Source organism: Stegastes partitus, unplaced genomic scaffold, assembly GCF_000690725.1.
Source record: "Stegastes partitus isolate 25-593 unplaced genomic scaffold, Stegastes_partitus-1.0.2 Scaffold11, whole genome shotgun sequence".
Classification (NCBI taxonomy): Eukaryota; Metazoa; Chordata; class Actinopteri; family Pomacentridae; genus Stegastes; species Stegastes partitus.
The window spans coordinates 102,596-116,938 of NW_007577742.1; the positions used below are offsets into that span (position 1 = coordinate 102,596).

The 14,343-nt window shown below is 38.8% G+C and overlaps 1 protein-coding gene across 2 annotated transcripts; it reads left to right on the forward strand.

Moving 5' to 3' along the window:
• Positions 1-565: 565 nt before the first annotated feature.
• Positions 566-11,593, forward strand: LOC103360687 (tetraspanin-5). 2 transcript variants are annotated; one of them, XM_008286544.1, is made up of 10 exons: positions 566-966; positions 3,862-3,912; positions 5,082-5,228; positions 5,326-5,496; positions 5,634-5,759; positions 7,618-7,665; positions 8,328-8,444; positions 8,548-8,609; positions 9,715-9,767; positions 9,871-11,593. In XM_008286544.1, exons 1-9 carry the CDS (start codon positions 883-885, stop codon positions 9,725-9,727), a joined length of 819 nt encoding a protein of 272 aa, XP_008284766.1. In that variant the 5' UTR covers positions 566-882; the 3' UTR covers positions 9,728-9,767; positions 9,871-11,593. The 2 variants fall into 2 exon arrangements, with proteins under 2 accessions (XP_008284766.1, XP_008284776.1); XM_008286554.1 differs by lacking the exons at positions 9,715-9,767; positions 9,871-11,593 and having other exon boundaries at positions 8,548-8,613.
• The last annotated feature ends 2,750 nt before the right edge of the window (positions 11,594-14,343 follow it).

The window sequence follows — 14,343 nt, forward strand, 5'->3', positions numbered from 1 at the left end:
GCGGTTTTTTTAAAGTGTACTTTTTTTTCACTATTAAATTAAATTGGGTAACACAAACAAACAAACAAACAAACAAACAAACAAACAATTGAAAAAACAATCAATAATGACAAAAGGACGTGATAAAAATGTTGTTAAGAAATAATCAGGATAATGGCATCTTGTAATATAATGTGAATAAAACAGTAACTATATAGACCATTTCACATTTTTAGTAATATTTGTTGTTTGTATTCATTTTTTTGGATTGTTTATTGTTTATATGGTAGATTCATTAAATATTGATCGTTTTGGGTCTCCATGGCCTAATGGATGTCATAAAATGTAATTTTAGAGTCTTATCGTCTATTATAGGCCTGGATGTAATTAGTAAGTGATGAATAAATGATATTCTGAGTGATTAAATGGCCTGTATGATGTATTTCATTGTCATATAGGGGCAGAAGAGGCTCCACAGCCGGAAGTCCCGCCCCTTCGGACCACCGGAGACTCTCATTGGTCCACACGCACGTCAATCAAATCAAAAAACAGCCATGTCTAGATTATGGGTCAGATAGAAGACCATCGGCTTTAATCTGGTTCACTTCAGTGGACGTGTTCAACGATACACCTTCTGAGGTCTGTGTCGACTCGAAAGGGCTTTTCTTCGGAGGAACACGGAGAGATTTAGACGCTCGTCCGCGACTTCGTCTGCGCCTTTTTGTCGGCATAGATTCAGGATGGTGTTTATAATGAGACGCTGAAACAACTGACGGCGCGTTTGTCGAGAGCCTTAAAAAAAATAAAGAGGGTGTTTCCATAACCGGACTGTCAAACATAAGAGGAGCGTAGATGTGATTCCTTCCCACTACGGGCGGCGTTTAAAACAAAAAATCCATCCAAATGATGTCCGGAAAGCATTTCAAGGCTCATGAAGTGAGCTGCTGCATCAAGTATTTCATCTTCGGATTCAACATCATATTCTGGGTAAGTCTCAGTTTCAGGCCTAGTTTTTTTTTTTTTTTTCCTCTGTTCAACACAACACCGATGTGACATGTTTTATCCTCCCCATCATCGACAGCAGTGTGTTTTATTCATGTCTGCATTATGCTCTCTGCTCCTGTGCACTTGCTCCCTCCGTCACCTACCAGCAGGCTTTTGTTTTTGTTCAGCATCACACAGCGAGCAGGCAGCTCAGCCTCTGCCTTATTTACATCAACATACCCTCCATCTGACAATTAAAAAAATAAAATAAAAATATGCAGGTTCAGTGGTGTTTGGCCAGAGAATCAGAGCTGTCATCATCTGCCATCACCCTGAGCTGAAGGAAATCAAACAAAACATCTCCTCCCAGGGTTTGGAGCAGCTCTTTGGGCCTGCAGTGACCTGGGTTAAACTGCACCTGGCTGTGCACAACAAGGTGTTGCTAGGCTTGAGAAATGACCTTTATTAATCAAGTGAACCTCATTAAAAGAGGGGGATGTAAACTGGTTCAGATTTTCAACTGATTACTTCATTTTTTCCAAAGCTGCTCCAGTTATCACATCTATAAAAGTCAAATAATTCAGGACTAGTTAGTCATAGAAATCAGAAGTCTCCTTGGACTGAGAACCAAATGGTTCAACGATGAATCAACAAAATAGTTGGCTTAATAAATCAAGAGTGAAAATAATTGTCTCCTGCAGCTCTTTCAGACTTGACCGTAGAGCTGCAGCAGACAATTATTTTATTAAATCGTTGTTTAATCACTTCTTTTGTCTCAAAAACTCAAAGTTGTTTTCCCTCCTTACCTTCTAATCCTTTTATTATAACTATCATGACTGATTTTTTGTGCCATTTACTTTCTTGATCAGACAAGTCAAAATGTCAGAAAACTGCTCAGTCAACACAAACACATTTAAAACACGGTTAATTTACAATAATTTAGCAAAGCTAAAAGGAACAGCCTATTTGAGTTTCTGGTGCTGGAGAATGTTTGACAGCTTTTGTTTTATGTTTGTCTTAATCAGTCACTTGTCGCCAGCTAATTCTCTGTCATTTGGCGGCTGGGCTTAGTGCCCAATGTAGCTTCTTTTGGATTGTTAATGGATAAAATAGCCACATGGGAGTTTATGTTTTTGGTTAATCCAGTAAATTAAAGCAGTCCTGTTCAATGATCTGTAACGTTCCTTGCAATTGCCCCCCCTTTTTTTTCACAGCAGTTATTCTGTCATGTTGACATATGAATAGCACAGGTGCTGTTTGCGCTTAAAAATAAAGGCGGTGATGCATACCTCTGTGACAATTGTGCTCGCTGGCTGCCTCAGCTGCCGCATAATGTATGTGTATGGGATGTTTATGTGTTAAAAAATTAAATAAGGGCAAAAAATGATGCTATTTCTATCACTTCAATCAACAAGCCCAATAAGTCATTCCAGCGTGGCAGCGAGTTGAAGCAGCCAAATGGAATCCAGTTGGTATTATTTTTCAATATTTACAGCTATGATTTTCTTACTGCAACATGTCCAAATGTATCCAGTGAAGTTAAAAATAAGCCTTGTACAGAAGAAAAAACTGTATAAAAGAAAACTCCGAAGGCCGATAAAGTGATATTGTCTCACAGTTTCCATCGCCACATTTGAAAGTCGAGCCCTGAATAGCAGCAGTGTGTTTTTGGCCCTTGGTGGATCTCAGAATGATGGAGAGGAGGCCTGTTGGGCCCTGAGAGGCTCTCAGCCAACCGTGCAGCCTGTGACCTCTCAGAACCCTCCACCATTCATACATCATCAGCGGAAGTTGGTGGTGTCCAAAACATCTGCTTCTCCTTCCTGTTCATTTGTCTCATAAGTAATAAATCAAGTTCTTTATCACTGCTTTGACAAAAAATATGCATTCAGTGTTTCTGCGGAAGTTATTAAATGGGTCTAATTTAGATAATGAAGGGACTTGAGTTAGAAAACACAATTACCCTCGTCTCAGTATTCATACTTGTTTAGGAAGTTTTGACAGTCATTTAGTGGAGCTTTATTCTTAATAATGGCCGCGTTCTTACAAAAGCCTTACAACAAAAACCAATCCCAGTTGTGATCTACTGATACTTGATACGAAAATGTTACAAAGATCTACAGAAGATCATTTTCTTTCCTCACTGCGTTTATCAGCGGCATTCTGCGGGTTTGTAGCTAGTAAAGCCACCTCATCAGTTGTACAACAAACCCAGGAGATATTATGTGATCAGATTTATTTCTGCGCCTGGTAGGAAGCTAAGCAACTGCATCTAATTTGAATAACTTTTGTTTCATTAATAAATTTAGAAGATTACTGCGATTAGTAACAATACAAAAATCATAGTTTGAAAAATGAGCTGAAAAATGACTTGCATCTGGTCTTTTATTGATATGAAACAAAGAAAAACGAACTATTATGAGCAAATGAAGAGTTTTATTTTTAAAAGAATGTGCCTAATAACTTGCAAATATATGATCAATAATTTGTAATTATAACAATGTAATTACAAGTAAGCCAAATGATTGTATTTGCATATCATAACCAATTATTAATAAAAGCAAGTGACCATGTAATGCTAAATTAAAGCAAAGTCATCTAGTAATAATAATGATACCAGCTAGCGAGAAAGAACCATCAATCCACTGATTCCTGCTTTTACTCTGTCGGTAGAAACTTGTACAGTCCTACAATCATTATGCGTTCAGGCTGTTTAAAGATGCTGTCTAATGTTAGAGCCTCCTGGTGATTCTGCAGACTGAGATGAGAACTATTTAGTAATGGACCGCTGCCAGGAAAATCTCTCTGTGGTTTCTCTCTGTGTGCTTCTGTGTGATGACTACATGTTGCAGTCACAGCAGAATAACCCTGCTCTTATGTCTCTCTTGTCTCTGTCAGTTCCTTGGAGTGGCATTCCTCGGCATCGGGCTGTGGGCATGGAGCGAAAAGGTGGGTTTTGTACGTCTACGTGATGAGAAAGTTGCATCAATATACAGATAATTTTGGATTCGCCATTTTGCCATTTCTACCCATTTGTCTGCATGCCATGGTCGCAATGGCTTTACTGAATCAGAATGGAATGTCATGCTTTCCTGTGGGACGCCCTCGTGAACAATGGGCTGTGAATGAATCTGATGTATTTCACAGATTCATTCATTGTGTACTCTCAGTACTTGGGGTGAAAAAAAAATGCACACAGACAGTCCAGTAAGAGTCTCTTGACTTTCACTGAAGAACACTTGAGGGGGATTTCTTGGTTATTGCTCCATCCTACACATAGGACTGCAACTAATCATTTTTTCATTGCAAGATTCTGAAGAACAAGATAGTAAAAAGACACCACATCCCAATGCCCTAATCCCCAAGGTGACATCCTGAAATGTGGTTTGTTCAAAATAGTCCAAAAACCTAAAGAAACTCAGTTTATGGTGACAAAAAGTGCAAATTTTCACATTTGATGTACTGGAACCAGAAAATATATTAAAGATTGAAAGAATAGTTTACCACTCATATTTCTATATGTTAGCCTGTTAGCTTAGCAAAGAAGCCTGGCTTCCAAAACCCACCAATCAGCAGATCTAAAGCTCATCACTTTGCATCTTGTATCTTCTTTGTTTCATCTGTGCACAAACTAAAGTGTAAAGGTTATGTAGCGGGCTCCTACTTGGCCCACAATGATTGTCTGGCAACCAGCACAGCCTCAAGGAAAAATAATCCAGCATGAAGTATTGTGTTAGCTTTGGTTTTTCTACAGATTGAATAAACAAGATATTCAATATAAATCAGTTAGCTTTTAAACTGTAAGGGGTTTTGTTGCCCTTGGAGGGAGCCAGGCAGCTGATTCCAATTTTTCAGTTTTTGTGGTAACGAGTACATATTTACTGTACAGATATGAGAACAGTGTTAATCTTCTCAAGTAACTCTCAGCAAGACTGCGAATTAGCTATTTTCAGTCAAAATAGTTGAGATTTAAGGGAGTTTGAGACCTAAAAGTTTACCAAATTATTTCTTTACTTAAAAGCAGTTAGTTTTGATAAGAAAAGTGGACTTAAATGAGATTTCAGACGATTCTTCTTTGCCTAACCACTCACTCTTGACCTCCTTTGCTTCTCCACCAGGGAGTTCTCTCCAACATCTCGTCCATCACTGACCTGGGGGGCTTCGACCCTGTCTGGCTCTTTCTCGTGGTGGGCGGTGTGATGTTCATCCTGGGGTTTGCAGGTTGTATCGGAGCGCTGCGAGAAAACTCTTTCCTCCTCAAGTTTGTACGTTCCCTCCGAAGGCTTTCTCTGGCATTTTTATATTTCCTCTGGTTTCACAATGTGTTAAATTCAGAGAGTCATGAATGTTTATGTATTTCAGTTTTCCGTGTTCCTGGGTATCATCTTCTTTCTGGAGCTGACTGCAGGAGTCCTGGCCTTTGTCTTCAAAGACTGGATCAAGGACCAGCTCAACTTTTTCATTAACAACAACATTCGGGCCTACAGAGATGACATTGATCTGCAGAACCTGATAGACTTCACCCAGGAATATGTGAGCGCTCTGTTTCTTTATCCACTGGACTGATATCACTCCAGTGTTGTTTTTACCTTGTGGTAATAGTAGTTGCTCATTTCTGCAGGAGAAGGTGACATATATGTGAAGGTATTTGTGTGTGTTTAACCTTGTAGTGGGAGTGTTGTGGAGCTTTTGGAGCTGACGACTGGAATCTGAACATCTACTTTAACTGCACTGATTCGAACCCGAGTCGAGAGAAATGTGGAGTCCCCTTTTCTTGCTGCACCAAAGATCCAGCGGTATGTCTTTCCATTTCACAGCCATTTCATTCCCATTGTGGTGTAATTTGCTGATTTTGTGTCTTAAGAGTTGGAATGTAAGCTGAGTAGAACACTTTGTGACTTGTAGAAGCCTTCAAACTGCTCCAACTACTGCTGTATTTGGAGGAGGAAATTGTGAAGGTCCACCCTGTGACAGATAGTTCAGTTATCTGTGTCCTCCAGAAGGCTGTCTGACGCTGTCAACTGTCATGGCTGGCTTCCAACAGGACGTTCAGGCCTCAGTGTTTAGTCGTCTCAGACTCTGCCAGCACAGCAGAGTCTGAAAGCGGATGGGAGGAGATCTTGACCATGACCTTTTTTTTTGGCAGAAAAAATCTCTTAACTGCTGCTCTCTGAGTATGGCAGTGACGGCACTCTGCTTTAGCGAAAAGACTTCTTTCATTTTAATGAAAGTCTTTTATTTGCTGACCCAAGGACATGCTGCTCCACCAAGGTCGTCCTCTTTGAGAGAAATACTTTAGAACAATTAGCATGGACATAAAGCGGTTGTTGAATACCACATGATGTTCTCAGAGCTGTAACTTAAGGCTGGATTCTCAACCACACCAAAACATGTTCAATCTGAAGACCAATTCATGGTTTCCTCATGACCAATGTGGACTCTGACAGCAGACAGTGGGCGTGAACACAGTTCTGCTCATTCTACAAAAGGTAAACGTTGATCTGCTATGCAGATGTTGAACAAAGAACAAAGCTCCTGTAGATGCTTCTGGAAGGCTGTGACTTTGCACTTTTTTACCAGATTTCTAGCAGCTGGTTACAGATTGGGCTGAAGCACCGTCTCAATGTGATCATTCCTGAGGTGTGTGTTCCTGGCACAGGAGCAGTCACACATTTTGAAATTTCTGCATGTGGGGCCGAGGACTCTCTTGACTTGAGTGAATGACAAAATGTATGTCACGCTCACCCCTTGAGGACTCGCAGATGTGGAAACTATGAATTGACCTTAAGCCTTAAAACTTTTAAATTTGTGTGTCGGTGTCTGATTGGGCAAGTCCAAGTCATGTGATGTCAAAACACATCCCAAGTGTAGTCTTCATCAGTAAATTTTAGATCATTTTCATGTCTTTTACATCCGTGAATGCTGACTGTCAAAAGGACACGCAGTTCAAAAGATAAGACATTTTCTTAATGTTTTACTTTAGGTCATTAAATCGTTGCCATTGTTCTTTCTGTACCATTTGTGACAATGACAATAGCATGACAATAAGTATATTATAGATCGTTGCCAGACTCATTGTTTAAACACTAATTTCACAGCTACAGTTACCAATATTTTACATGCACTTCATAACCTGTGACCAAGTTATTTCAATATACAAACTGCATAAATAGATTTTCACACTTCATGACTGTAAAAGATCTGCCTGTGGCTGTCTTACTTGTTGGTTTAGGATTTTAGAACAAAACTAAGTCACACAGTAGTTAAATTAAAGTTTGCTCTTGCAATTCCATGGCTCTGGCAGTTTCATAAAGGTTGACTCGACTGGAAGTGCTGCTGTTCAGTCCACATACTGTACATTGACTGAACAAACACACTAATGCACTGAACAGTAATGTTTGTGGTGCACTATAGGTGGAGTTTTTTTTTTTTTAATATCTTGACAATGACAAAAAGTGCCTAAAGATTTCAGTTAAATACAATTTGAGGTGAGGAATCACACAAACATGTCATTACCTTAACATAAAATGTATCATTGCAATTGTAAAAACAACAGAAACAATGCCACCCTTGGTACACATTGTGTCATTATGGAGTACTTTACCAGTTTATATTTCATTTGTTTTTAAAACTTGAACTATCATTTCTCCACAGGAGGATGTCATTAACACTCAGTGTGGATACGACATCCGAGCAAAAACGGTGAGCTACAAGCAAAAATGTACTTTTATAACAGAGATTGAGACGTTCATCGAAAAGATAAATAAGAGCATGAAGAGTAGAAACTGAGTTGCTCTGGCTTATTTTGTCTCAGACTGGTTTTTTGGCTGCATGAGGTCATCAGGTACTCCACCCTGGTCACAATATTTCCCTTTCACTATGTTTCCTAACTCCTCACTCTTCATAATACAGCAGCTGGCTCTCCATCTGCACTTGGGGCCGTGTGGTATTACTCATGCGGCAGCAATGCAATGGGAATGAATCCCCTCCCCCCCGTCATTAGCTTTGGCCACACTCCCCGGTAGCATAATGTAAGGAAAAGGCTCGATTTGTTTTCTTGGCTTTACATGTGAGCCAGAATGAAGCAGTTTTAACGAGAGTCAGAGCAGCAGCGCAGGGAGCTGGGTGTGTGTTAACAGCCGGGTAACGTCAGATCAGATGGATCTCACTGTGAAGGGCTTTTGAGGAGACCACAAGATGAAAAAGGGGATCGTGTGCTGCCATTAAAAAGAACTATGTTGTGAGAAGCTGCAAAGAACAGTCAACACAGTTACATTTTCAAAGTATGATCAAAAACTCAAATATTTAATCTGCCCTGTATTATTAGTCGGTAATATTGCTTTGACTTGTAAATGTTCTGTTAGGACTCTGAGCAGAGGACCTTCATCTATATCAAAGGATGCGTCCCGCAGTTTGAAAAGTGGCTTCAAGACAACCTGACAGTGGTGGCGGGCATCTTTATTGGAATTGCATTATTGCAGGTGGGAAGCTATGTCAGCACGTGATCTTTATATCTGATCTCTGTTGAGTTTTGATTTGCCTAAACTTTTTTTGCTGTTTGTTTCTGTTTTTTTCTTTTTTTAGATTTTTGGCATCTGTTTAGCACAGAATCTCGTGAGTGACATTGAAGCCGTGAGAGAGAGTTGGTAGGTAGCAAGACTTCATTCATTTACGCACAATGCCATCAAAGATCGGTAATATTATTGTAAATGTTACTACCGTTTGAACTGTGCAGTACTAGTGGCAGAGCTCTAGAGACACATTTTAGCTTTAAAGACAAAGTCCTATTGATTTTTTTGACTTTGCTGTGGTGCCACCACCAGAATAACATTTTTGCTGAGAGTAAAACTATGGTGTGAATTGTCACATTATTTTGTTTTGTGACTATTAAGACCCATTAAGATGAACTGTAACAACTTTGATGGCTCCATTGCTTTTGAGGTCAAAATTTTATTTGTACAATGTTCAATTTGGTTCAGGGGGCACAAAAGCAGGACACAAGGAAGACGAGGCAGAAGTTAATAAAAGGTCAAGTTTCATGTTGTGAGGATGTAGAACCTGACAGGCAGACAAACATGGGAACCAGCAAATGCGGAATCTCCAGACACGCTGGATACAAAAAGCACAAAGTAATTGCTGGAGAACAAAGACACGAAACCCAAGTTTTATGTGGCAGTCGACTAAATGAGGTACGATGAACTGGGAGTATAAATACTGCAGAGGTAATAAAGGGAGAGCAAACAGGTGATTGACTGGGGAACAGGGAGCAGGTGAGGTGTGAGCAGCTGATGATAGACTGATGATGGTCAAGTTCACTGAGGACCTCTGGTGGGTGGAAGAGATGATACACAGCAAAACAAACAGCAGGACTCAGAGCAAAACTTTGACACTCCACCGCTTTGGTTGACAGAGAAAAACCTTCCAAAAGTAATCACAATCAGCCTCAGCTTTATTTAATGTTCGGTACAAATTGCCAAATGTTTGTCTTGTGGTTTTGACAAATGGCATGTTAGTATTGTGAGCACATTGGAATGTTGATGTTGGCTCAAAACCCCACTGTGCCAAAGTACAGCATTAAACAGTCAGGAATGGCTTCACTGTTTCAGCTTAATCAGGGTCTTTACAGCTTTCAGGACAGTGAAGCTGAGTCCCCTTGCCTCACAGGGCTGCCAAAAGGTCGTGGTACATTTTTGCATTTTATGTCTTGATTGTATTGTAGCTGTTGTTAAATCTTCTCTTTGTTTTGTGCAGTTTGTTTACCTAAGACCTCCACAGAGTTTTCAAAGGCAAGAAGGATGTACCAGGCAAGCACTAATGGATTTCATCATTAACTGCTCAATATAAACTATCGATTCTGGCCCTCCCTTGTAAACAGTGTTTAAAACTCTTTTTTTTTTTCCTTGACAGGACTCTGCAATTCGGACACCAGCAGCAAAGGGAAATAAGTTAATCAGCTAACGTGTCCAGTATGAAGAGTTTCATTTATATGTAAATAGTAAATTTAGATTATTTTTAGAGTTATTTGTGGCCCTTTTTTAAATGAAGCTCACCCTCTGGGATACAGATTAAACAAATGCAATGCAAATTTGTTCCGAACAGCGGTGAGTGTGTGAAGGAATGGAAGAGGGAAACATTATTCGTGCGCAGGACAAATGAAGGTAGAGTTAACTTTTCTCTGAGGTAGTGCTTCATTTAGAAAAATGAAAGGGGCTTTGGTTTTCTATATCTCAAAGCTGCAGTTGTTAACAGCTGCATGTAAGGGTTGTGTACAAAGATATAAGTGATTCTGGAAATGCACTGCATGCCTATTGTCTACTGATAGGACATTGGCTCTCCTAACTGTATTTCATTAACGTTGCGTATTTTAAAAATATTTGTAAAATAGTCACTAGTTTAGAGTGAATCGGCTGGTTAGCACTTTGTTGAATGTTAAATGAATCTACTTAAAGCTACAGAGAATTAACTTTAGATTTATTTACATCTGTGAGATGATCACGCACACACACAGACACACACTTTGAGTTTTGTGGGGCTATAGTGACTTGTGGAGACGTGATGGATGTGGTAGGCTTTGTAAACTTGCAGTTTGAGAGAGTTTTGGCAGTGACATAAAAAATAATGTTATATACTGAAAAAACCCTGAAGATCTCATCAAAACTCAGCCTTAAGCACTTTAATCTTTATAAAGGAGCGATGACGCTCATTGCAGCCATTCAGCTTTCGTCATGACCGACTGTTATTTTAGTCAAGCAGCAACCACTGGAGGGGGCACTTTTCTTAAAAAAAACAACATGCAAACTGCGTCTGCAGTTTTACGGTGCTCCGTAATTGTCAGATATTATGTCCAAAAAGCAGCTTGACAGGAAATGTCTTTAAGTACATTCTGCGTTTGGTGCCATTTCTTGCACATTATCTTGCGGTCAATTGGTGTTCGTTCATTCATTTTTCCTCTGTTTTTTAATTATTGCCAATGTGTTTCTATGATGAAATCTGAACGTGACGATAAGCCTTTGTTGTTTGATTTTTGAGTTTCCACTGGAAAAGGGGGATGCAAGCTTTTTTCAGAACTGCATGCCGGTACTGCCTGGTGGCACATAGCTGAACGTAGAAATGATTTATAGCCTACATGCATACAGTACTTGAAAGCAGAGCACCCAGGCTCTGCTACCAGCATTGTTTATGATGCAGACATTGATTTTAACACTACCACAAAGCGGATAATGTACAGTTAGCCTCAGAGTAAAAACAGCCATTTCACGTGAAGGCAGCATGAAATGACAGCAAGTTTCACAGGACTTTTCTGTTGCTGTCAAATCTTTAGCAGCCTTGATGAACTGAACATCCTGATGATTAACGGTCTCTTTCTGCTTGTCACTAATTGTGGAATCTTAAAGAATAAATGTTAAAAAGCAGAGATGGTATCAATTTTTTTTTTTTTTTTTTTTAAATAACTCCATATGATTGTCAGTGTTTACTAATCACACTTTCTTACCACTCAGTGCCATATTTGTGATTTCTACATACTCCGGATTACAACTATACTTTTGTTTCTTTTGTGCTCCTGATTCTTGTAAATAACTGGATCGTGACAAGATGTAAATATCTATCTGAATAAATGTGGTTCTTTGTATGCTTTTGTCTGTGTATACTCTGTCGAGAAGGGGAGGTGATGTTTTACTATCACTTACCTCAAATTTTGCAATAAAACTTCAAGGGAAGTGCAGCGTTCTCCCAACACAAGCATCACTAAGAAAACTTTAAAAAAATCTCAAAAGGACAGCAATAACTGAGCTTTTACAACTTTCCTACTGACAGTGAGTAACTCATCTTTGCTTACTGAATCAATAAGCTTAATGGTAATGCGGCTATTGACAAAGTCATAAAGTGTGAATTATGGCCTGCCGTAGCGATGCTGTTCTTTCAGTGGATTAATCCATCTAATGTTTGAAACTCATATTATTGTGTCATCCTCAGTGTTGTCCTGTTGTGGTTCTGAGCAAATAATGGCCAGAAAACAGATTTGAGTCACCTAAAAAGTATATAAACATCTCACATGGCAGTCGTTTATGAAATGTATTTATTATGTGCAAGCTACTGTATAAACAGATCAGTGATGTTAATAGAAAACACCTATAAATACATACATGTCTTCATAGGAGAAGCCATAATTGCTGACAACTCAATACATACTCTACATTAGTAAACACTTGGAAATGTTGTTTTAGCTGCATACAGCTACAATATAGTGTGTAATAAGCCATTTATTGAATATTTCTCTGCCTCCTATAAAAGCTAGATTGTCAGACTTTGAAGTGCTATCTCATTAAATAAGATTAAGTAGAAAAGTAGAAAATGCAACTTATTTTTAAAATGTTATGTATGATGACGTGTGATCTTTCGTTACTGATGTGATCTGAAATAATGAGATTTGTATCCTTTAACTTCATTGTTTAATCCATCTCTAGATTTAAAGGGTCGGTCTTTATGATGTAATAAATCTGTTCTGCTATATATCACATTGATTAAAATTAAAATGAGCAACAAAATGATTTGTTCTAACATGAACTCAAAACATGACAAAGACAGTCAATCATGGTATTTACCAATGCAAAGGCCTAAATCACAACAGATATTTTGTCTTGTTATAGTGTGAAAACATGACACTAATATTAACAATAAAGGCACTCAAAATACACTGCACAGAGGTTTTGGAAGTGAGAGCAATGCTTCATGCCTCTCCTGTAAATAAGACTGTTTTCAGGTCTCTGTTTTTCACTTGTTGATCAGACGGAGGTGGACTAGTCTCACCCTTACACATAGTCTGTGGTCACTCCACGGTCAGAGGGGAAAAGCCACACTGTTGTTTTTCTCTTAAAATAAACCTCTTTCCACACAGAGAAGAACAGAGATTAGTAGGTTAAACACACACACATGCACACTCTTCTCTTTTAACACAGCACAGATAATTTGTAATTTAGATACCCAGCTTTGATAAGTTGTATCTATTTGCTGTGTTATCAGGGACTGATTGCAAACTTATGATGTGACCTTTGGCCAGCCTCAGTGTCACTTCTGGTCCCATTTATAGACTAAAAAGAGAGCAACACGTTTCCACTGATGTAATCATCCTTTTGCTCAAACACATTCACTCACTTTGTATTACTTTAAGTGGAGTTTGTAATATAACACACGTACTAAGTTGTCAAGAATTTGTCTGTCTTTCATTCATTCCTTCCCTGCATCTAATTGCTTTGTTATCCAGATGTCAGATATCAACAACGGCAGCAGTCTGTGTGTCTCAGAGTAATTCAGTGTACAAATTACTCTTACTTCAGCTTCCCTTCATTATATTTGACTTAGTTTTAAAACTGATATGTGTTAAATTATCAAGCTTTACATAGTCTTACTCTGCCTGACAGACTATAAATGGCTTCTTGACCCTATTTGTGCTTGTTTGCATTGTGAAGTTGTTAATTTCAGCTTTGCAGGCTTTACTTTTATTAAAAGCTTGTAACCAGTATCGACCGTTTTGTTGCAGTCAGAGCCCTGTGGCCTTGGAAGAGCTCATTGGAATATGTGTCTGCTTTGAAATGTTACTTAGAAATTTTTTTTTCTTAAAAAGAAATCCACATTTTTATAGGTGACGTTTTTATGTGCTCAACTATAGTTTATTACGTTCCTTTATTTTTTTATTGTGGTGTGATTTTATAGGTGCTTGTCTTATCTAGTGTTTTACTCACATTTACTCGTGCCTTGAATTTGTTGCTTTCGCTTGTGCAGGACTTTATAGCCTTATAGCCAACATTACACTAATTAGTAATGTTACTCTATGTAGATCTACAGTACAGGATGCCTCTTCAGTTATTCCTTCTTATTGTCCTTTCCAGCATTGTGTGGATGCCAGCATCTACAGTTTGTATACACGTGAAACAAGTGGCTCATTAACCAGAATGCTTAAATTGTAATTCATGCTTTATCTAATCTACTGTTCATACATTTTGGTTCATATCTTCATATTTTTTTTCATATCTTTTTCTAGTCTTGTGATGAATGTACTGCTGTTGGTGGTCAGATCTAATTCAAAGGGAACATAAAAAGTCTGGAATAACCAAGATGCCTCCCCACACTATTTATGAAAGAGAACTTCAGTGATTAGGCCACAGCATACTACGGGTCATGACATACGTCCTGCTACTTTATCTGCAGAAGATCATCTATGGCAGATACTGAGTTCACCGAAGAAGCCTGAAAGCAGCTCCTGACTGCTCCTGAAAGTTGGACGTTGACATTCAGAACTGACAGAGCTGCTTCCTAATCGTTGGAGCTCTGCGACAGTGAAGGAAGAATCAGATGTGATATCTGTGCTGAAGGGGGATTACT